The sequence below is a fragment of the Strigops habroptila genome, chromosome W (assembly GCF_004027225.2).
Source record: "Strigops habroptila isolate Jane chromosome W, bStrHab1.2.pri, whole genome shotgun sequence".
Classification (NCBI taxonomy): domain Eukaryota; kingdom Metazoa; phylum Chordata; class Aves; order Psittaciformes; family Psittacidae; genus Strigops; species Strigops habroptila.
Genome location: NC_044301.2, coordinates 30,187,734 through 30,207,787, shown reverse-complemented (window position 1 = coordinate 30,207,787; position 20,054 = coordinate 30,187,734). Strand labels below are relative to the sequence as shown.

The 20,054-nt window shown below is 44.1% G+C and overlaps 1 protein-coding gene across 1 annotated transcript in view; it reads right to left on the bottom strand.

Moving 5' to 3' along the window:
- Nucleotides 1-20,054, bottom strand: part of LOC115619142 (mothers against decapentaplegic homolog 2) — a 60,356-nt gene that overhangs the window by 18,608 nt on the left and 21,694 nt on the right. The window contains exons 3-5 of the mRNA XM_030511193.1: nucleotides 10,720-10,809; nucleotides 9,391-9,584; nucleotides 8,738-8,872 (exon numbers count right to left, since the gene is read on the bottom strand). Of these exons, the coding sequence (XP_030367053.1) occupies nucleotides 8,738-8,872; nucleotides 9,391-9,584; nucleotides 10,720-10,809 (419 nt within the window). The remainder of the gene's footprint in view (nucleotides 1-8,737; nucleotides 8,873-9,390; nucleotides 9,585-10,719; nucleotides 10,810-20,054) is intronic.

Genomic DNA, 20,054 nt, shown 5'->3' with positions numbered 1-20,054 from the left:
CCTTATCATTATTATTATTAGTAGTAGTATATTGTACTTTAGTTATTAAACTGTTCTTATCTCAACCCATGGGGTTTATATTCTTTAGATTCTCCTCCCCATCACACCTGGGTGTGTGTGGGGGTGTGTGTGTGAGCACACAGCTGGGTGGCACTTAATTGGCAGCTGGGTTTAAGCCACAACATCAGGAAATAATTTTCTTTGAACCAAGCAAATGTCTTTTTATAAAAAGGCAAAAGCTAGATTGCATTAGTGAAAGTTAACTATCTACGATCACCTTAGAATTGTCTCTGAGACAGCTGAGAGATTAAGCACATTACATGATTACCAAACAACAGAAATTTAAAGATCAAACCTTTCTCTCAGGAATTAAAGTCAAATTGTGTCAAATATGTCTGAAATTTACAGCAATATAGCAAGATCAGAAGGAAGTCAGCAAGAGGAAGCCAGATTAAATCAGTTGATTAAATAAAAGTGAACTATGGGTTAGATGAATGGACAGTGAGGTGGATCAAAACCTGGCTGAAGAGTTCAGAAGGCTGTGAGCAGCGGAGTAGAATCCAGTTGGAGGCCTGTAGTCAGTGGTGTTCCCCAGGGATCAATACTGGGTCCAGTCTTATTCACCTTGTTTATCGATGACCTGGATGAAGGGCTAGAGTGTACCCTCAGCAAATTTGTTGATGATATGAAGCTGGGGGGAGTGGCTGATACACCTGAAGCTGTGCTGCCATTCAGCAGGACCTTGACAGGCTGGAGAACTAAGCAGAGAGAAACCTAATGAGGTTCAAGAAGGGCAAGTGTAGGGTACTGCACCTGGGGAGGAAGAACCCCAAGTACCAGTACAGGTTGGGGGCTGACCTACTAGAGAGCAATTCAGCTGACAAGGACCTGGGAGTATTGGTGGATGACAAGTTGACTATGAGCTGGCAGTGTGCCCTTGCAGCCAGGAAGGCCAGTAGTATCCTGGAGTGCATGAGGAGGAGTGTGGCCAGCAGGTTGAGGGAGGTGACCCTCCCATTCTACTCAACCCTGGTGAGGCCACATCTGGAGTACTGTGTCCAGTTCTGGGCTCCTCAGTACAAGAGGGACAAGGAGCTACTGGAGAGGTTCCAGCGGAGGGTCACAGAGATGATCAGGGGTCTGGAGCATCTCTCTTATGAGGAGAGATTGCGGGAGCTGGGCCTGTTTAGTCTAGAGAAGAGAAAACTGAAAGGAGATCTCATTAATGCATATAAATATCTCAAAGGCAGGTGCCAGGAGGATGGTGCCAGATTCTTTTCAGGGGTGCCCAGTGACAGGGCAAGGAGCAATGGCCATGAACTAAAACACAAAGAAGTTTCACTGGAACAGGTTGCCCAAAGAAGTGGTAAATGCTCCATCCCTGGCAGTGTTCAAGGCCAGGCTGGACAGAGCCTTGGGTGATATGGTCTAGTGTGAGGCATCCCTGCCCATGGCAGGGGGGTTGGAACTAGATGATCTTCAGGTCCTTTCCAACCCTAACCATTCTATGATTCTATAACATGAGGAAGAACTACCTTACACTGAGGGTGGCAGAGCACTGGAACAGGCTGCTGGGGGGGGGGTGGGTCGTGGATTCTGCCTCTCTGGATGCATTCAAAGCCTGCCTAGACAGGTTCCTGTGTAACCTACTCTAAGCAGCCCTGCCTTGACAGGGGGGTGGACTAGATGATCTCCAGAGGTCCCTTCTAACCCTAATGATTCTGTGAATCATCTCTTTGGTTCATTCTGTAAAATTAGTGTGCTAAAAATATAGACGTGACAAAATTCAAGTGAGTTTAAAAGGATGATTAAGGGAAATCTTTACCAGCAAGAAGTATGATGACAAAAATCTTGTTACAAACATTTTAATTCATTGTGATGAAGTGGACTCCACCCATTTCCAAATAATTTGTTATAGTTAAACTCACAATCATGGTAAAAGGTCAATAATCATTTCCAACCCAGCCCATGCCTCTGTTTTCCAATTGCTAATCTAGGCTCTTTGGCACCAATTATTTTCTACATCCAGCCTCTGAACAGAGACGATTTCCTCCACCAAGTACTATTAATACTGGTTTAGGGTCAGAGGTTGAACAACACCACAGCTGGAAATAAATTCTTAAGCATGGCATTAGAAAATTATCAAAAAAGCTTGAATGCTGCCAGAAGTTTGGATGATGCAGCTCAGCACACCCATAACCTGAAAGGGAACGTACAGCCCCCAAGGCCATCCTGCACCTTCACAATTGCTATCATCCCATCTGTAGGTAAAACCAACCTCTCTGTAGACAAGGTACTGAGACAGTACTGCGGTGCACTAGCAGGCCAAATCTGGCCTACCTTTAAAGGTTCTCTAAAGGAGACTGTCAAGACACACAACACTTAACAGAATCTAGCTAAATATTCAAGATTAAGTGAGCAAGGTCAAGTAAGATGCCATTATATGAACACAACAGGAGGGTGCCAGTGACAAAGAGGAGGCAGCAAGGTTAGCTGCATAAACATTGGAAGATCACGTGAATACGTGCAATCACCTTGAAAAGACTTCCTGCAAATAACTACCTAGTTGCTATAGTTCATTTCCATAGCACTAGATTTTCAAATGGTGGCTTTGCAGTAAGTTGTTTGCAAATGTTAGCAAAAGCCCTCAGACTGAGTCAAAAAAGTATAAATAACAAAACAACACTAACTTTTAGCACCTTAAATTGTTCTTTAAAGATCTGCTGTCCCTAGGTGGCAAAAAACATGACACAAGTTGAACAGATAAGATGAAATTAATTGAAAATTTTTAGGTGCCATTTCTATTCTTTGATAAAGAAAACACAAGCAACATCCGAAAACATGTGGATACAATTTGAACATTGCACATATTCCAGTTTAAAGGCAGTCATCCTTTAAGGCAGTCCAGATGTGAACTTTTAGCTTGCTCATAACACAGCAGCATGTCGTGGTTTAAGCCAAGCCAGTAACTCAGAACCACGCAGTCACTCGCTCACTCCCCGCTTCTTCCTCCCCCTGCTCCCGGAGAGATGGGGAAGAGAATCGGAAGAATGTAACTCCCACGGGTTGAGATAAGAACAGTCTAGTAACTAAAATATAACACAAAATTACTACTACAACCACCAAGAGGAATAACGATAAGGGAAATAACAAGGGGAGAGAATACAATTGCTCACCACACACCAGCCAATACCCAGCCTGACCTGACCAGCGATCTGGGCCTTCCAGGTAACTCCTCCCAGTTTATATACTGGGCATGAATAGCCCCTTGGCTAGTTTGGGTCACGTGCCCTGTCTCTGCTTCCTCCCGGCTTCCCCTCCTCCCTGGCAAAGCATGAGACTGAGAAAGTCCTTGGTCAGAGTAAACATTACTTAGCAACAACTGAAAACATCAGTGTTATCAGCGTTGTTCCCAGGCTGAAAGTTAAAAAACACGGCACTGTACCAGCTAGTAAGGAGAAAAATGACAGCTACTGCTAAACCCAGGACAGTATCCACCCCTTATTCCATACCATTCACATTATGCTCAAATCCCACATTTTTCAATATACCATCGCTTTTGTCTCATATATATATATGCACACACACACCCCCCTGTGCAAAGAGAAAGACATCACTCCTTAGTCTATGGACCAATCCCTATAAAGTTACTGAATTCATCAAGTCTATGATGTCAGGATCGAGCTCTGTTAACAGTCTTTCAGGGCAGGAGAGAAAGTATGTACTGTTGGGTTGCTGCCTGCTGATGACAACAGTGAACTTGTCTGGCCACTGCTGAGTTCATCTGGTTTGATCAAAGTTCATTCTTCGTGGGGTGATGATCAGAAGGAAGTCAGGGTCAGTCTACGGTTACATGAGGACAGTTGTGCTCCTGCTGCAAGCTTTTCTCATGACTTGATTCTCCGCTGATGATCATGACAGCACATACCTTCCCCTCAATGCCCAGAGTGGTGGAGATGGGCATCTAGCTGACAGGCTATAAAAGTGATATACAACAGGCAATCGCATATAATGGAGTTCATTGGATGTTTTCCCCAAAAGTAAACCCCCTTGAGGTACACACTGGACTTGTCCAACTTCCCACATTATCCACCAAGAATATCCAGGTCCCTGAACAAAAGCAACCCCACGAGTGGGTTTGCCTTTACCTGAAGCAGGAATAACCCAGACTGTCTTCCCCAACAAATTCTTTATGTGCACCACAGGAACTTTATCCCCCTCTACAGTAAGTAAAAGTTCTGATTGGGCTGGGCCAGCCCTGTTGGCAGATCCCCTAGTGTTGACCAACCAGGTGGCTTTTGGTGAATGTGTATCCCAGTGTTTGAAAGTCCCACCACCCATTGCTCTCAGTGTAGTTTTTAACAGCCCATTGTACCGTTGGCTTTTCCCAGAGGCTGGTGCATGGTAGGGGATGTGATATACCCACTCAATGCCATGCTCTTTGGCCCAAGTGTCTATGAGGTTGTTCCGGAAATGAGTCCCATTGTCCGACTCAATTCTTTCTGGGGTGCCGTGTTGCCACAAGACTTGTTTCTCAAGGCCCAGGATACTGTTCTAGGCAGTGGCGTGGGGCACAGCACATGTTCCCAGCCATCCGGTGGTTGCTTCCACCATGGTAAGCACATGGCGCTTGCCTTGGTGGGAGTGTGATATAGTCAATCTGCCAGGCCTCCCCATACTTGTACTTCAGCCATTGTCCTCCATACCAGAGAGGCTTTAACCGCTTGGCTTGCTTAATTGCAGCATGTTTCACATTCGTGAATAACCTGGGCAATAGTGGCCATCGTTAAGTCCACCCCTCGATCACGAGCCCATCTATATGTTGCATCTCTGCCTTGCTGGCCTAAGGTGTCATGGGCCCCACTGGGCTAAAAATAATTCACCCTTAAGTTGCTAACCTAAATCCATCTGAGCCACTTCAATCTTAGCAGCATGATCCACCCTGTTAGTTGTTCTGATGATCCTCAGTGGCCGGACTCTCAGGTATGTGAACACCTCTGTGGCATACCTTCACCACCAGGATCCTCCTGTCAGTCCACAAATACATGTGTTCCACCCCTTGATACCTTGATGGCATCAGGGTACACTGTGCACTAGAGCCTTATACTCACGCAGGACTGATGTGCCAGGCCATCTGATCCACACAGTCCAGTAAACCCAATTATCCCTCTCCTCCACCTGGCTGGAGGCAGGGCCCCTCTAATAGTGATCATAAGATTGTCCACTTATGTCTTGTAGAAAGGGATTAGTATCCCTTATCACAGGAGCGGGAGTAAAATCAGCTCTTCCACTCCATCTAGGAAACTGCTCACCAGAGACTGGAGAAGCAGCTTTTCTGGGAGGATCATCCTTGACCACTGCTCTCCAAGTCACACACCCATTCCTCCAGAACTGAGGTAGGTTTTCCATCCCACTTTCTCATGTCTTCTCCGTGATCCCGCAGGTAAAACCATAGGGTGGCCCTTGGCATGTACCTCCTATATTTTCTTTCTCGAGCAGTAGGGCGCCTTCTGTTAATAGCTGAGACATGGGTTGGTACGCGTGGGGAGCTGGATAGATCAGATAGATCGTCTCTCAATTGTTTGAAGTCCTGGGACAGTTTTTCCACAGGTGAAATGATGGAAGGGGTGAGATTGTCTTCGAACTCTCGGAGTTGAAGAATCAGTTCATCCGCTGTTGGTGGTGCTGCTTCACTCCAAGTCATTGATGCCAATGAGTGGGCATATGATGATGGTGCACTCTGTGTAAGTTTCCACCACATGCGTCGTGTACATTCGACTTCGTCTGGATCTACAAATGCATTCCCGGCATCCGGCCTATGATAGATCATCTCCAGAATGGCTGATTCCCTCAGGGACTGGATGCCTCTCTTTATGATGGTCCACTTGGCTGAGTGACACATAACATCGTCCTTGTAGGGAAACCTTTCCTTCACAGCTGCCAAGAGCTGCCTCCAAAGGCCGAGGACTTGTTTCTCTGTTGCAATCACTTTGTCAATTCCTCCTTCCCTAAGAAGTGATCCCAGCTGCTTGGCTTCCCTACCTTCCAGTTCATGACAGTCAGCCCCATTGTCCCAGCATCGGAGCAACCAGGTGATGATGTGCTCCCCTGGAAAACAGCTGCAATCTTTTCATATATTCCACAGCTCGGTCGAGGTCCAGGATCGCAAAGTTACCTCTTCCTCTGATTCATCTATTACTAACTCTTGTTCACACGCCATCCCCTGTAGTACATGCATTGGGTCTTCATGTTTCTTCACTGCAGAGGTTGGTCTTTGTGCCTCTCATTTGCTTTTCCCCTTGCCTACAGGGGCAACCTATATTGGCATGGATTGGTCATTTGGTTTAGCTGCAGTGTCTGTTGTCAGGGTTGGTGTAGCTGTTGTGCTTGGGGGTTGAGTAGCTGTGTTGTCTGTTGCTTTGCCATCAAATCCAGAGACATCATTTTCCCTTTGAAGGTGCTGGACAGTGTTGAGCGGGGCTCTGTAGGCGTAGATCATGCCCCAGGACGTTGCCATGATTTGTCCCTCTTTGGTATTGCCAGAACGACAGCACACCTCGTTTAAGTGTTCTGCTAATTTTCCTGATTTTGCACTTGTTCAGGGGTGAAGTTCCAAAGCACTGGAGGGGCCCACTGGCCTAGGTGCTTGCCCATACGATACCACACACCCTGCCACTCATGACTGTCCAGCCTTGGGGAAAATCTCTTGGTGGTCCTCCTATATCATTGTCTAAACGTAGACAAAACCCAAACCTGACCCTGCGTAACTTTCGAGATCAGATGAAATACAGCATTCTCAGGGTGGCATGGCCGTGGGTAAAACACACTCCGTATGTGTAGGAACATGCCGATCCCCAGCACAAGCAGCAGGCAGGTCTCAAGGGTATTTAAAGGCCATCCAAAACCTTTAGAATTCTCCAGTGCTGCTGTAAATAGCCCAGTGGGGGAGCAGGGGGTGTGAGGCCATGTCTCCTTCATAGATAGACACCCCCCCCCCCCCCGAAGAGGGGGGGAGAAGAAAAAAAAGGAGGGGGGGGGGGGGGAAGTGTAATTGTTAAAAAATTCCATTATATACCTCCCAAAGCATCCAAGTGATGATCACGTTGGGAACTCAAGCCAGACCAGTTTCATGATCAATGAGTTTATTGTATTACAAGTCATTACCAGGAAGTACAGAGAAACAAGAACCTTAGCCCAGGCCCCCCAGATGATAAACACTAACACAGCAAATATTGGCTGAACCTAAGTTATGACATGCTGATACTCTGAGATCAAGTGCAACAACTCCGACAGCAAAAAAAAAAATCAACATTGTGACGAGTGACTATTAATCCGAACCAATGAATGCTTATCACAAAAACCATTAGACACACTCTGGTCCTATCTGTTGTTATCTCAACTCAACCCTTCATGCCCCATGTTGGGCGCCAAAAATAACTGTCGTGGTTTAAGCCCAGCTGGTAACTCAGAACCACGCAGCCACTTGCTCACTCCCTGCCTTCTTCCTCCCCCCACTCCCGGAGGGATGGGGAGGAGAATCAAAAGAATTTAACTCCCACGGGTTGACATAAGAACAGTCCAGTAACTAAGGTATAATACAAAACCACTACTACTACCACTAATAATAATAATGTTAAGGGAAACAACAAGGGGAGAGGACACAATTGCTCACCACCTGCCGACCAATACCCAGCCTGACCTGAGCAGCGATCTGGGCCTTCCGGGTAACTCCCCCCAGTTTCTATACTGGGCATGACGTGCTGTGGTATGAAATACCCCTTTGGCCAGCTTGGGTCAGGTGTCCTGTCTCTGCTTCCTCCCGGCTTCCCCTCCTCCCTGGCAGAGCATGAGACTGAAAACATCCTTGATCGGGGTAAGCATTACTTAGCAACAACTAAAAACATCAGTGTTATTAGTACTGTTCTCAGACTCAAGTCGAAAATACAGCACTGCTCTAGCTACTAAGAAGGAGCAATATGACTGCTACTGCTGAATCCAGGACACAGCATTAAACATTTATGTAAGAAAGCTGAAGTTTTCTCATTCCCGGCAACTTGCTGAAGAGATAGGAAACAGGAAGTTGGGGCAGGAAACAAAAGGTCACTGATTTTGTATTTCAGTGAGGGTACAGGCTTTTGGGTGTACTGTAGCCAATTAGTCTTGCTGTTTGTTTTGAGGTGGGGAAGGGGCAAAGAGGGGGAGGAGTAATTCTTTGGGAGTTCATTATTGTTAGGTTCTTCTTTCATACCAAAAAGACAAAACTGTACACACACAACAGTAACAAATACACCAAGCAGACCTTGATCAATTGTGAACTACAGATCCAACACTTTTTAAGTCACTGTTTTGCAACTTAAAGTTTTCTCTACATACTCCATGTGCCAAGATTGAGCAGCAGCTTACTACTCAATCTCCAATACACAGCATTTAGCAACCCCTATGTTTGTAAAACAGGTTTAAACTGCAAGATCAAGGTCTACTTTGTACTCATTACCATTCTGAATCTTAAATAAGCTACTGAAACCAAGTAAGCTAATGCGAAACCACAGCAATATGGTTTCACACAGGATCATGTTCTGCAAACAACACTCTTCAGATATTTCCATACATGAAATCAACTAGATTTAATTTATTGGTGCATCTTTCAATTATTTTGATCACTTAGGAGGAAATTACCATCTTTGTTCCAGTGGCACAATGTTAAATGTACGGTTTACAGTGGGAATTAAGAAAATACCTGGTATGTAATTGCTCTGTGGTTCAATTCCAGCTGGAAAGTTAGTGTTTTCAGGAATGGAATGGGTGTAGTCATCCAGAGGCGGAAGTTCTGTTAGAATCTCAGTGTGCCGTGGCACTAGTACGGGAGGCAAGACTGGAAAAGCAAAATCAAAGCATTAGTGAGTCCCTTAAAATACACAATTCTGTGAGCTAAAAAAACAAAACAAAACAAAAAAATAAAATTTAAAACTCCTAACAATTTCTTCAGATGTTCTGAAATTTTCTGAATCTCAGTACCGCTAATACTATAATTGTACTGCTCGTTACTGGAAGAAACAGATTTATGAGGTGCCTCCTGAGTAAAACTATTCCTGCATTAGCAAAGGTAAGTCATCGCTATTCTCCTTTTCAGTCCAGACTGTATTTAGCCAGCTGGAAACTGCTAGCAGTACTGGAAGTGTTTATCAGAGGTGTGCAACACATTTGCAAAGATTTTTCACTAAATTTACTATTAAAAACTTTCAGGGGATGGTATTCTCAAAACCTGCATCTCTAAGAATCTTGTACTTCTGGCAAGAGAAAGCATCATCTTTCCCTATTTTTCATTTAAAATATTATGCTGAACAAGTATGTATAGATGCTGCTATAGAAAGTCAGAAGCAGCCTTCCTACCTGGTGTCTCCACTCTCTGGTAGTGGTAAGGGTTTACACATACTTCATCCTTTTTAAGATTAAAAGCATATTCACAATTTTCAATTGCTTTAAGTTCATGGTGGCTGTGAAGATCTGGCCAGCGCCACAAACGACAGTAAATAACATGTGGTAATCCTTTACGATGAGATACCTGCAGACGGCCATCAAGAGATCTATAGAGGAAAGATGTTGAGAAGTATTTAGAGACCACATACTGTCTCTTAATCGCTCAAGCAACAGTGTACATGCAAGATGGGCAGTTTCTTTATTCTCAGAATTCAGTGGGTTGACACCGCTAGTGACATTTATACTCTTGTTAAAAGGCTTCAAATGTGATAAAAATTATGGTATTGAGCGGTGTCTTAACTTATTTTTGAGCTGCTCAAATTATTGCCAATGAATTTAGAGTTCATTAAAAGCCACTCTCTTTACCTCCAACCAAGTATGTAGTATGATTTCTTCATATACTTTTTTATTAAATGCAGAAGACTTGATAAAATAAATAAATCACACACTTAACAGTCCCTTCCACTGCTAAACCTCAAGGCTTTGCTGTGGCATGGATGCTTTATAGCTTTAGGTATAAGAATTCCCACAGGACTGCAAATAAGCCTATAAGCTGTCAGCTGCCCAAGTGATCCACATGACAGCATAACTAACACAAAAAGCATGAATGCACATCTTGTAAGGGCTGTACAGTTTATCTTCTTGACTTCATCTGCTTTGCTACCAGCTGAAAGCGTTTTGCTAGTTTTAAGATGGACTGCATATGCTTACACAAATACAGATGTTTATGATTGTTATGGGATGGGAGACAAACCTCAATACACAAGTAATGTGACATGAAAAAAATAAAGACCCTGTTTAGAATTTTCTCACCATTAACTACTGAAGAATTTACAAACAATTCTTTAGTAGCTTGTATCTGAGCCAATTAGCAAGATTTAACTGAAAGCTTGTAGCATGCAAAGCCGTTTAAACCCTTTGCAAGATTAGGTCTAAAAAATTAAGTTTCCCAACTTTGTTAAATACCAAATCACATTAGAGCTCGCATTCAACAAATCTTCCCATTCTTTCAATAGCACTGGTGTGAAAAAGGAATACTGCAGAATTAGTTTCATTGGTCAAAACATCAGCTGAAAACATGGGGATTTCTACACTGGCAAGCAAATATTTTCAAATGCTGTACCATGAGAGGCTTAGGAAGCATTTTAGTCTATTTTACAACTAAAGTATCCCATTACAGACCCTCCAAAGCCAATCCCTCCCACAAGATTTCTATGATGCGAGAGAGGGCAGAATATTCACCTGGTTTGTTCAGAGAAGCTGTAAAGGCCTGTTGTATCCCACTGATCTATCGTGTTTGGTGTACTCAGTCCCCAAATTTCAGGGCAAGTGCTGTGCATAAATTGAAAACAAAAAAAATTGATATGAATATGGAACATGGTTATTCAAAACACCATGATGTCAAACTTGGAAAAATGTACAGAATGCTTCCTTTCACGTAGAAGATAGAGCATTGTTAGACTTGCATTTAAACTGACATCTCATGCTATATTTTCTATATGAAGGAGGCTATCAAAAATGGAACACATGATTCAAAGTAAATGATAATGTTTTTAAAAGATGAACAAATTCTTTGGTTTGAAGTAGTCAATACATTTGTAATGTTCCTTAAAACAGGCAAAACTTCCTCAGCCTAGCTCTTAACAAAATTCAATTTTAAAGGGTTTTCTGTTTGGTTGGTTGGTTTTTTTGGTGGTCGTTTTTGTTTGTTTGGGTTTTTTTTAAACATAAGCTTCCCTAAGACTTCAAATAAAGGCCATGTATATCTGAAACTGAACATCACAATCTAACTTTCAGGTACCACCAACTTAAGCATTAATCTCATTCTCTGTGCACATACTAACTTGCTGCTTTTCCCAAAACAGGAAAATTTGGACTCTAAAGAAAAAGCACATTGTAGCTGATACTTCTATTTTCTGTACTCCCCTTGATTAAAGAACTAAATATTCTTTTTCCATGGTATATAAAACATACAATGTTTAACACAGGTTTACAGCACAGTATTTTAAGACTTAACTATAGAAAAATAAAACTTTAGTTGCTAAATAAAGTCAGAGGAAAGGAGAGAGAACCAATTCTTTTCCAAACTGGTTCAATGACAAGATCACAACAGGAAAGAAAAAGAAGCCTTCAGTCATAGACACAAACTAAAAACAACAGCAGATTTAAGCAAAGCAAGAAATCAATATGGGCTTATAAATGGGCAGCAGACTTTCAGAAGCATAAATCAAGCTCATAAACTTGCTCTGTGACCACTGAAAATTGATAGTTTTATTTAAGTAACACACAACTACACTTCACACCTCAGAAAGAATTTGGTTCACAAGCAACTTATATCTCCACTTTGTGATTACAGTGCCTGAAGTTGGACTGGCTGCTACATTACCTTTAAAGTTAATAGCCTCTGAAAAGCTGCAACAGAAAGAATCCAAGTTCATAAAACTCCTGGTTTTAAATATAGATGTTATGATTTAAATTTCAACTACTAAACTTAGCTGATACACTCACAAATTTGTATTGAGTGCAAAGGGAAGAGACATGAGGTAGGTCTTATTTCTCCTCCCTACCCAGGGAAAATGCCTCAGTGCTATGAAAGAAAAGACCAGACAGCACAGCACCGTACTTAAAACCACTTTCAGAGCTGACAACCACCTCAATTCCACAGTGACTTCAATGAAACATAAGTGTGGGCTACTGAAGGGAATGAATGGTTATTATCCCCTTCTTGCCTGTCCCACATGCCTCATTTCCTATGCCATCCATGCCAGGGAGGCTGAAATGTCCACACAATTGAGCAGCAACCCAAATCAATAAACTGGCTATCTGACCACAGAACATACCTGGCTGAAAATTTATGTTTTGAGAGTTACTTTTCAGCCAGATCACTTCTTCTGTTCGCTGTGGAGCTACATGAGCGCTACAAAGAAGGAGCAAGAGTGTAATTCTGGGCAGCAGCTTGCATTTATCACAAATAAAAAATGTTAAATAAAATATGGCCTTTGACATTTTACTAATTGTGAACACAAGTAAAATTTTGTACTAGATGACTTTTTGTCTCGTAGAGAGCAGCAGAGAGCCACATGCAAAGGTCCATTCTCAGACATACATCCAGCTCTTCAAAAGAGCCAACTCTCCTGAACAAGTTACATCCATCTCAGACACAGGCAGCATCACAGCTCTCCAGAAAGAGCAGGCCAAAGAGGGATACTGACCATCACTGCAGTGGTAGAGCCTGCAAACTCTCTTTCATATTCCCAAGATGCCTCCAGGACAGTGGGCTGCCAAAAACTGCATAAGGATTGAAATAGTTGCCCTGAAGACACACAGGCAGTCTGTGGGACACCAGGGAGCATCCCTGCACTGTACTGTGTCCTTGAATATGCATCACTACTGCTGGTAAGACATCATACGCATTAAATAAATAAGAACAATCAGCACACAAAGCCTGCTACAGATTGACACAGACAGCTCTGACAGCTTACTACCTTTGAACAATGGATCCTTTATACAAAACAGTGCTCCAAAGCTGCTGCTGTCACACAGATTACATGTTCTCAAAATTGTGGGGTGTATCACTAGTGCAAACATGACATGCCACGCATTTGCTTCACAACACTTTAAAGACGGCACATGCAAAAGTAAAATTTCACAGCCCTTGACGAAGTACAATGAACAGGAACAGTATTTTATATTTCTAACCTCTTCTCTATATATATATATTCAAACTATCAAAGTTGACAGCATATTTCAGAATTTTTTATTTTTTACAGAAAATCCTGAAGTGACTGTGTGACAGAGCCACAGCTTATAATGAAACTCAGGACACCATGAAGGGTGGGCAGGCCAGAAGGTACAGGAAAAAACAATCAGTTAGAGCAAAACTGCTGCAATATTCAGCAGCACATATGATAAGCTGTCTTCCAGGACATATATCTGCTTGGAGGTGAGATTAATATCAATGTTTTACTAACCTCATCTACACTAGGGCTATACTCAAACTCCAATAATCTGCAATCAAACATTGAAGAGCCTGCAGGAAATCATCCCATAAAAATCAATAGTCAGCTTAGAACAGCTTTTACTGTTCGCTGGAAAACACATCTGAGGAAATAATCTCCTTACTCTCCTGCTCATATAAAAGATTTGCTGCCTAAAAGATGCAAGACCATCCCCCCACCACATCACCCAGACAGTGAAGTAAGGCTCTGAATATTCACACCCCCCCCCCCCCCAAAACACCTCACAACCGTGAAAAGCATATTTCATACACAGCACTTCCATGAAAGGCCACAGTATGTTCATTCATATGCAAGCAAAAGCCTGACAGAGGGCAGACTTGCCTACTCATCCCAGAAAGGTGGTGGCTGGAAAAAAGGTGACTGCATTCTGAAATATGTTCAAGCAACCACTAAAACCATCTAAGAGGGAGACAGGAGGTATAGACTTTTTAATATAGAATTACTGCCCCAAAATAAATAGTATGTATTCTCTCCTCAACCTACCTTTCTGAAGCATCCTAAACCCCTTGTGATGTGAAGAATCCTTCTATGCCTTAGTCCATGAATAATTTAGAAGAATCAAAGACTAACATCTGTACTCATAAGTCTCGCCCAGAAACATTCCCAGGCCCTGGTAACATGATCATGTATGCTAGAAAGCAGCTAGGATGCTCCCTAGCACTGGGCCGTGCCAATTACTGTTCTCCCACACAATTCCTGGATTTGTGAGTTGCACGCCATTGGGACCACTTGCACTGGGCAGTTCAAATGCAGCCACCCTGCCCTGGCAGCTAAGAGTTTAAGAATATGGACAAGGCAGTCCTGAGCCAGTTAGCCAATCGGGTGATGCAATATTGCCACCGGTGCGCTCTCTCCTGAGATAATCTATGCCAAGGATGCATGGAGCCCCTGGACAAGTCACAATAGGGTGCTTTTGCCACTTCTTCCAAGGGTACACTGTGCGCCGGTATCTACTAGAGCCTTATACTCCTGTGGGACTGATGTGCCAGGCCATCTGATCTACACAGTCCAGTAAACCCGATTGTCCCTCTCCTCCACCTAGCTGGAGGAAGGGCTGCTCTAAGAGCAATCATAAGATTCTTCATTGCCTTCTTGTACAAAGGGATTAGAACACTCCTTTTCATAAGAGTCCAAGTAAAATAAGCTCTTCCACTCCATCTGGGAAACTGCTCACCAGAGACTGGAGCAGCAACTTTCATGGGAGGATCATCCTTGACCATTGTTCTCCTTTTCAATTCACAAACCCGTTCCTCCAGAACTGAGGTAGGTTTTCCATCCCACTTTCTCATGTCTTCTCCATGATCCCGCAGGTAAAACCATAGGGTGGCCTGAGGTGCGTACCTTCTGTATCTTCCCTCTCGAGTAATAGGGTGCTTTCTGTGAATAGCTGAGATGCGGGTCTGCACACGCAGGGAGCTGGACAGATAGTCTCTCAATTGTTTGACCTCCTGGGACAGGAGGTTTTTCCAGAGCTAAAATGATGGAAGGGGTGAGATTATCTTCAAACTTCCAGAAATGACAACTCACTTGACCCACTGGTGGTGCAGCTGCCTCCATCCAACTCATTGATGCCAATGAGTGGGCATACAATGATGGTGCACTCCGTGTAAATTTCTGCCACAAGGGTCATGTACGTTTGACTTCATCTGGATCTACAGGTGCATTCTTGGCATCTGGTCTACAATAGATCATCTCTAGAATGGCTGATTCCCTCAGGGACTGGAGGCCTCTCCCTATCGTGGTCCACTTGCCTGGGCAACACATAACATTGTCCTTGTAGGGATACCTTTCCTTCACAGCTGCCAAGAGCCACTTCCAGAAGCTGAGGTCTCATTTCTCTTTTGCAATCCCTTTGTCAGCTCCTCCTTCCCTAGCAAGTGATCCCAGCTGCTTGGCTTCCCTACCTTCGAGTTGGCAACTCTCAGTCCCATTGTCCCAGCATCAGAGCAACCAGGTGACGATGTGCTTATGTGGAAGATGGCTGAAATCTTTTTGCATATTCCGCAGCTCAGTCAAGGTCAGGGATCAGGAAGTTACCTCTTCCTCTTATGCCTGTATTAATTCCTCTCGTTCAGATGTCACCCCCTCTAGTATGCTCATTGAGTCACCATGAGTTACTTTTCATGCCTTTTGTTTGCCTTTCTATCACCACAGTTGGAGCAGCTGCAGTGCCTACTACTGGGGTTGGAGTGTCTGCTATGCTCATTGCTGGAGATGGAGCAGCTGCGTTTTTTGTTGCTTTGCCATCAGATCCAGAAACATCTTTTTCCTGCTCCTTACAGAGCAGAGCTCTGCAGGCATAGGCCAAGCCCCAGCACACTGCAATGAGTTGTCCCTCTCTGGTATCACCAGGATGACAGCACACCTTGTTTAAGTATTCCGCTAATTTTTCCAGATTTCATACTTGTTCAGGGGTCAAGTTCCAAAGCACTGGTGGGGCCCACTGGCCTAGGTGCTTGCCCATACTATCCCCACACACCCTGCCATTCATGACTTTTCAGCCTCAAGGAACATCTCTTGGTGGTGGTATTGTTAGGTCGCTGTTTAACCTTAGACAAGGTCCGAGCATGACCCTGCTTAGCTTCCAAGATCAGACGAGACCGGGTGCTCTCAGGGTGGTATGGCCGTGGGTAAAATATATTCAGTATATGCAGCAACACGTTGATTCCCAGCAAAGGGAGCAGGCTGATTTCAAGGGTATTCAAATGATATGCAAAATCTTTATAATTCTCAAATGCTGCTGTAAATAGCCTGGTGGGGGAAGGGAAGGTGTGAGAGAATGTCTCCTACATAGACTGTCACTCCGGGGGGGGGGGAGGGAGGGAAGGGAAGACGGGAATTGTGAACAATTACACATTACATGCCTCCCAAAGTATAGAGGTGATGACCACGCTGGGAGCATATACCCTATCAGTTTCATGATCAATGATTCTATTGTATTACAAGTCACTGTCATTAAGTACAGCAAAACAAAAACCTTAGCCCAGGCCTCAAAGCCGATAAATGCTAAAACAGCAAATATTGGCTGAACCTAAGTTATAACATGCTGATACTCTGAGATCAAGTGCAACAACTCCGAGAGCAAATAAATCAACATTGTGATGAGTGACTACTAATACGAAACAATGAATGCTTATCACTAATATGATTAGACACACTCTGGTCAGATCTGTCATTATCTCAACCCTTTGAGCCCCACGTTGGGCACCACTAAGAACTGTCATGCTTTAAGCCCAGCCAGTAACTCAGAACCACACAGCCGCTCGCTCACTCTCCCCCTTCTTCCCCCCTGCTCCCAAAGGGATGGGGAAGAGAATCGAAAGAGTATAAATCCCACAGGGTGAAATATGAACAGTCCAATAACTCAATTACAACACAAAACTACTACTACTAAGGGAATTGACAAGGGGAGAGAATATAAAACTGAAAAGGGAAGGAGACAAACCAACAATAAACACAAGTGATGCACAATACAATTGTTCATCACCCACTGACCTATACCCAGCCTGACCTCAGCAGTTAACTGGGCCTTCCAGGTGACTCCCCCCCAGTTTATATACCAGGCATGACCTGCTGAGGTATGGAATACCCCTTTGGCTAGTTTGGGTCAGGTGTCCTGTCTCTGCTTCCTCCCGGCTTCCCCTCCTCCCTGGCAAAGCATGAGACTGAGAAAGTCCTTGGTTGGAATAAACATTACTTAGCAACAACTAAAAACATCGGTGTTATCAGTGTTGTTCCCAGGCTGAAAGTTAAAAAACACAGCACTGCACCAGCTACTAAGAAGAAGAAAAATGACTGCTATAGCTGAACCCAGGACAAGTGCCAAAACTGCCTTTCTTCATTAAGACAGAAAATACTGACATAGATTGAAAATGTAGACACAGGAAAAACCTAAGCATCAAAGATACCCAAAAAGTATTTGTAATGCCTAGTGTACTGTGCTGGGTTCAGAAGTAGCAGTCATTTTTCTCCTTCTTAGTAGCTGGTGCAGTGCTGTGTTTTTGACTGTATTCTGGGAACAACACTGATAACACTGATGTTTTTAGTTGATGCTAAGTAATGTTTATTCCAACCAAGGACTTTCTCAGTCTCATGCTTTGCCAGGGAGGAGGGGAAGCCGGGAGGAAGCAGAGACAGGACACCTGACCCAAACTAGCCAAAGGGGTATTCCATACCATGGCACATCATGCCCAGTATAGAAACCGGGGGGAGTTACCCGGAAGGGCCAGATCACTGCTCGGGTCAGGCTGGGTATTGGTCAGCAAATGGTGAGCAATTGTATCCTCTCCCCTTGTTATTCCCCTTATCATTATTAGTGGTAGTAGTAGTGGTGGTTTTGCATGGTACCTTAGTTACTGGACTGTTCTTATCTCAACCCGTGGGAATTACATTCATCCTATTCTCTTCCCCATCCCTCCAGGAGCAGCGGGAGGAAGAAGGGGGGGAGTGAGCGAGCAGCTGCATGGTCCTGAGTTACCGGATGGACTTAAGCCACGACATCTACATATCACTGATGATGTTCCCAATCAGCATGAACAATGCAAACTATCTTAGTGGAATAACAGTATTTGCGAGTCTACTACAGAACTCGACTGTCAAGTCCCAGTTCACATCATAGAATCACAGAAAGGTTAGGGTTGGAAAGGACCTTAAGATCATCTAGTTCCAACCCCCCTGCCATGGGCAGGGACACCACACACTAAACCATGTCACCCAAGGCTCTGTCCAACCTGGCCTTGAACACCGCCAGGGATGGAGCATCCACAACCTCCCTGGGCAACCCATTCCAGTGCTTCACCACCCTCACTGTAAAGAACTTCTTCCTTATATCCAATCTAAACTTCCCCTGTTTAAGTTTGAACCCATTACCCCTTGTCCTACCACTACAGTCCCTAAGGAAGAGTCCCTCCCCAGCATCCTTGTAGACCCCCTTCAGATACTGGAAGGCTGCTATGAGGTCTCCACGCAGCCTTCTCTTCTCTAGGCTGAACAGCCCCAACTCTCTCAGCCTGTCTTCATATGGGAGGTGCTCCAGCCCTCTTATCATCCTCATGGCCCTCCTCTGGACACACTCCAACAGCTCCATGTCCTCTTTATGTTGAGGACACCAGAACTGTACACAGTACTCCAAGTGAGGTCTCGCAAGAGCAGAGTAGAGGGGCAGGATCACCTCCTTTGACCTGCTGGTCACGCTTCTTTTGATGCAGCCCAGGATACGGTTGGCTTTCCGGGCTGAAAGAGCACACTGCCGGCTCATGCTAAGTTTGTCATCAACCAACACCCCCAAGTCCTTCTCTGCAGGGCTGCTCTGAATCTCTTCTCCACCCAACCTGTAGCAGTGCCTGGGATTGCCCTGACCCAGGTGTAGGACCTTGCACTTGGCTTGAACTTCATGAGGTTGGCATCAGCCCACCTCACAAGGGTGTTGAGGACTCTCTGGATGGCATCCCTTCCCTCCAGCATATCAACCAAACCACAGAGCTTGGTGTCATCTGCAAACTTGCTGAGGGTGCACTCAATCCCATGTCCATGTTGCCAACAAAGATGTTGAACAGGACCAGTCCCAACACTGATCCCTGAGGGACACCACTCGTTACTGGTCTCCAACTGGACATCGAGCCATTTACCACAACTCTTTGCGTGCGGCCATCCAGCCAATTCCTTATCCACTGAGTGGTCCATCCATCAAATTGATGTCTCTCCAATTTAGAGACAAGGATACAGATGAATTCTTGATTTGCCCATAAAGAATTAACATGGACAAACATGGTTTGTGCCACACTCATAACAATATGATTGCTTGCTTTTTTAATGTATTATATTCCTCTTGGAGGAATCAAAATCCATATCAAAATCCTTAATTACCAGATATAAACTACATGGGATGAAAAAATTTAAACATGCCATAGTCACGCCCAAGTGTCAAAAAACACAGATGGACATCATCTCAACTGCAACACACTGCCCAAAAATAGATTCTTATATTTGCAATACGATTAGGTATTCAAGGACACTGATCCGTCTAGGTGAAAAGAGGAACAGGATAAGGTGACCATTGCCAACCAACACATTAATTAATGTCAGTCTGCAACAGTATGACCTCATCTTACTGAATATAGAAAGCCATTTGCAATTGACAGCAATTCTGAATTAGAAACTTCAGTAGTTGGAGCTGCAGCTACACAGAACAATCCACAGTCCCCTTAATGATGTCCAGATGCTGACTAATAAAGCCACCTCAGGTTGGTACTCAACCTAGGCTGCTTCATCAGGTTCAATTTCTCAGCACAGTTAAAAGCCAGATGTACTGATTTACAGATCCAAGCAAGTATGTGCAAGTACTGTCCAAATAGTCATGACCACAGCATCAAACAAGCTGGTACCTATGCATGGCATGGCACTGCACGTACTCCAAGACATCCCTGTACTTTCCCCAAGTGCATTTGCAAAATAGAAGACAACCAGGAATGAAGGTGGCAAGTCTCATCAATAATACTCAATTTTATAGAGATGCTGTTTTATTTGAGGCTATAGTTGAAAGAACCCCAAGCCAGCAGT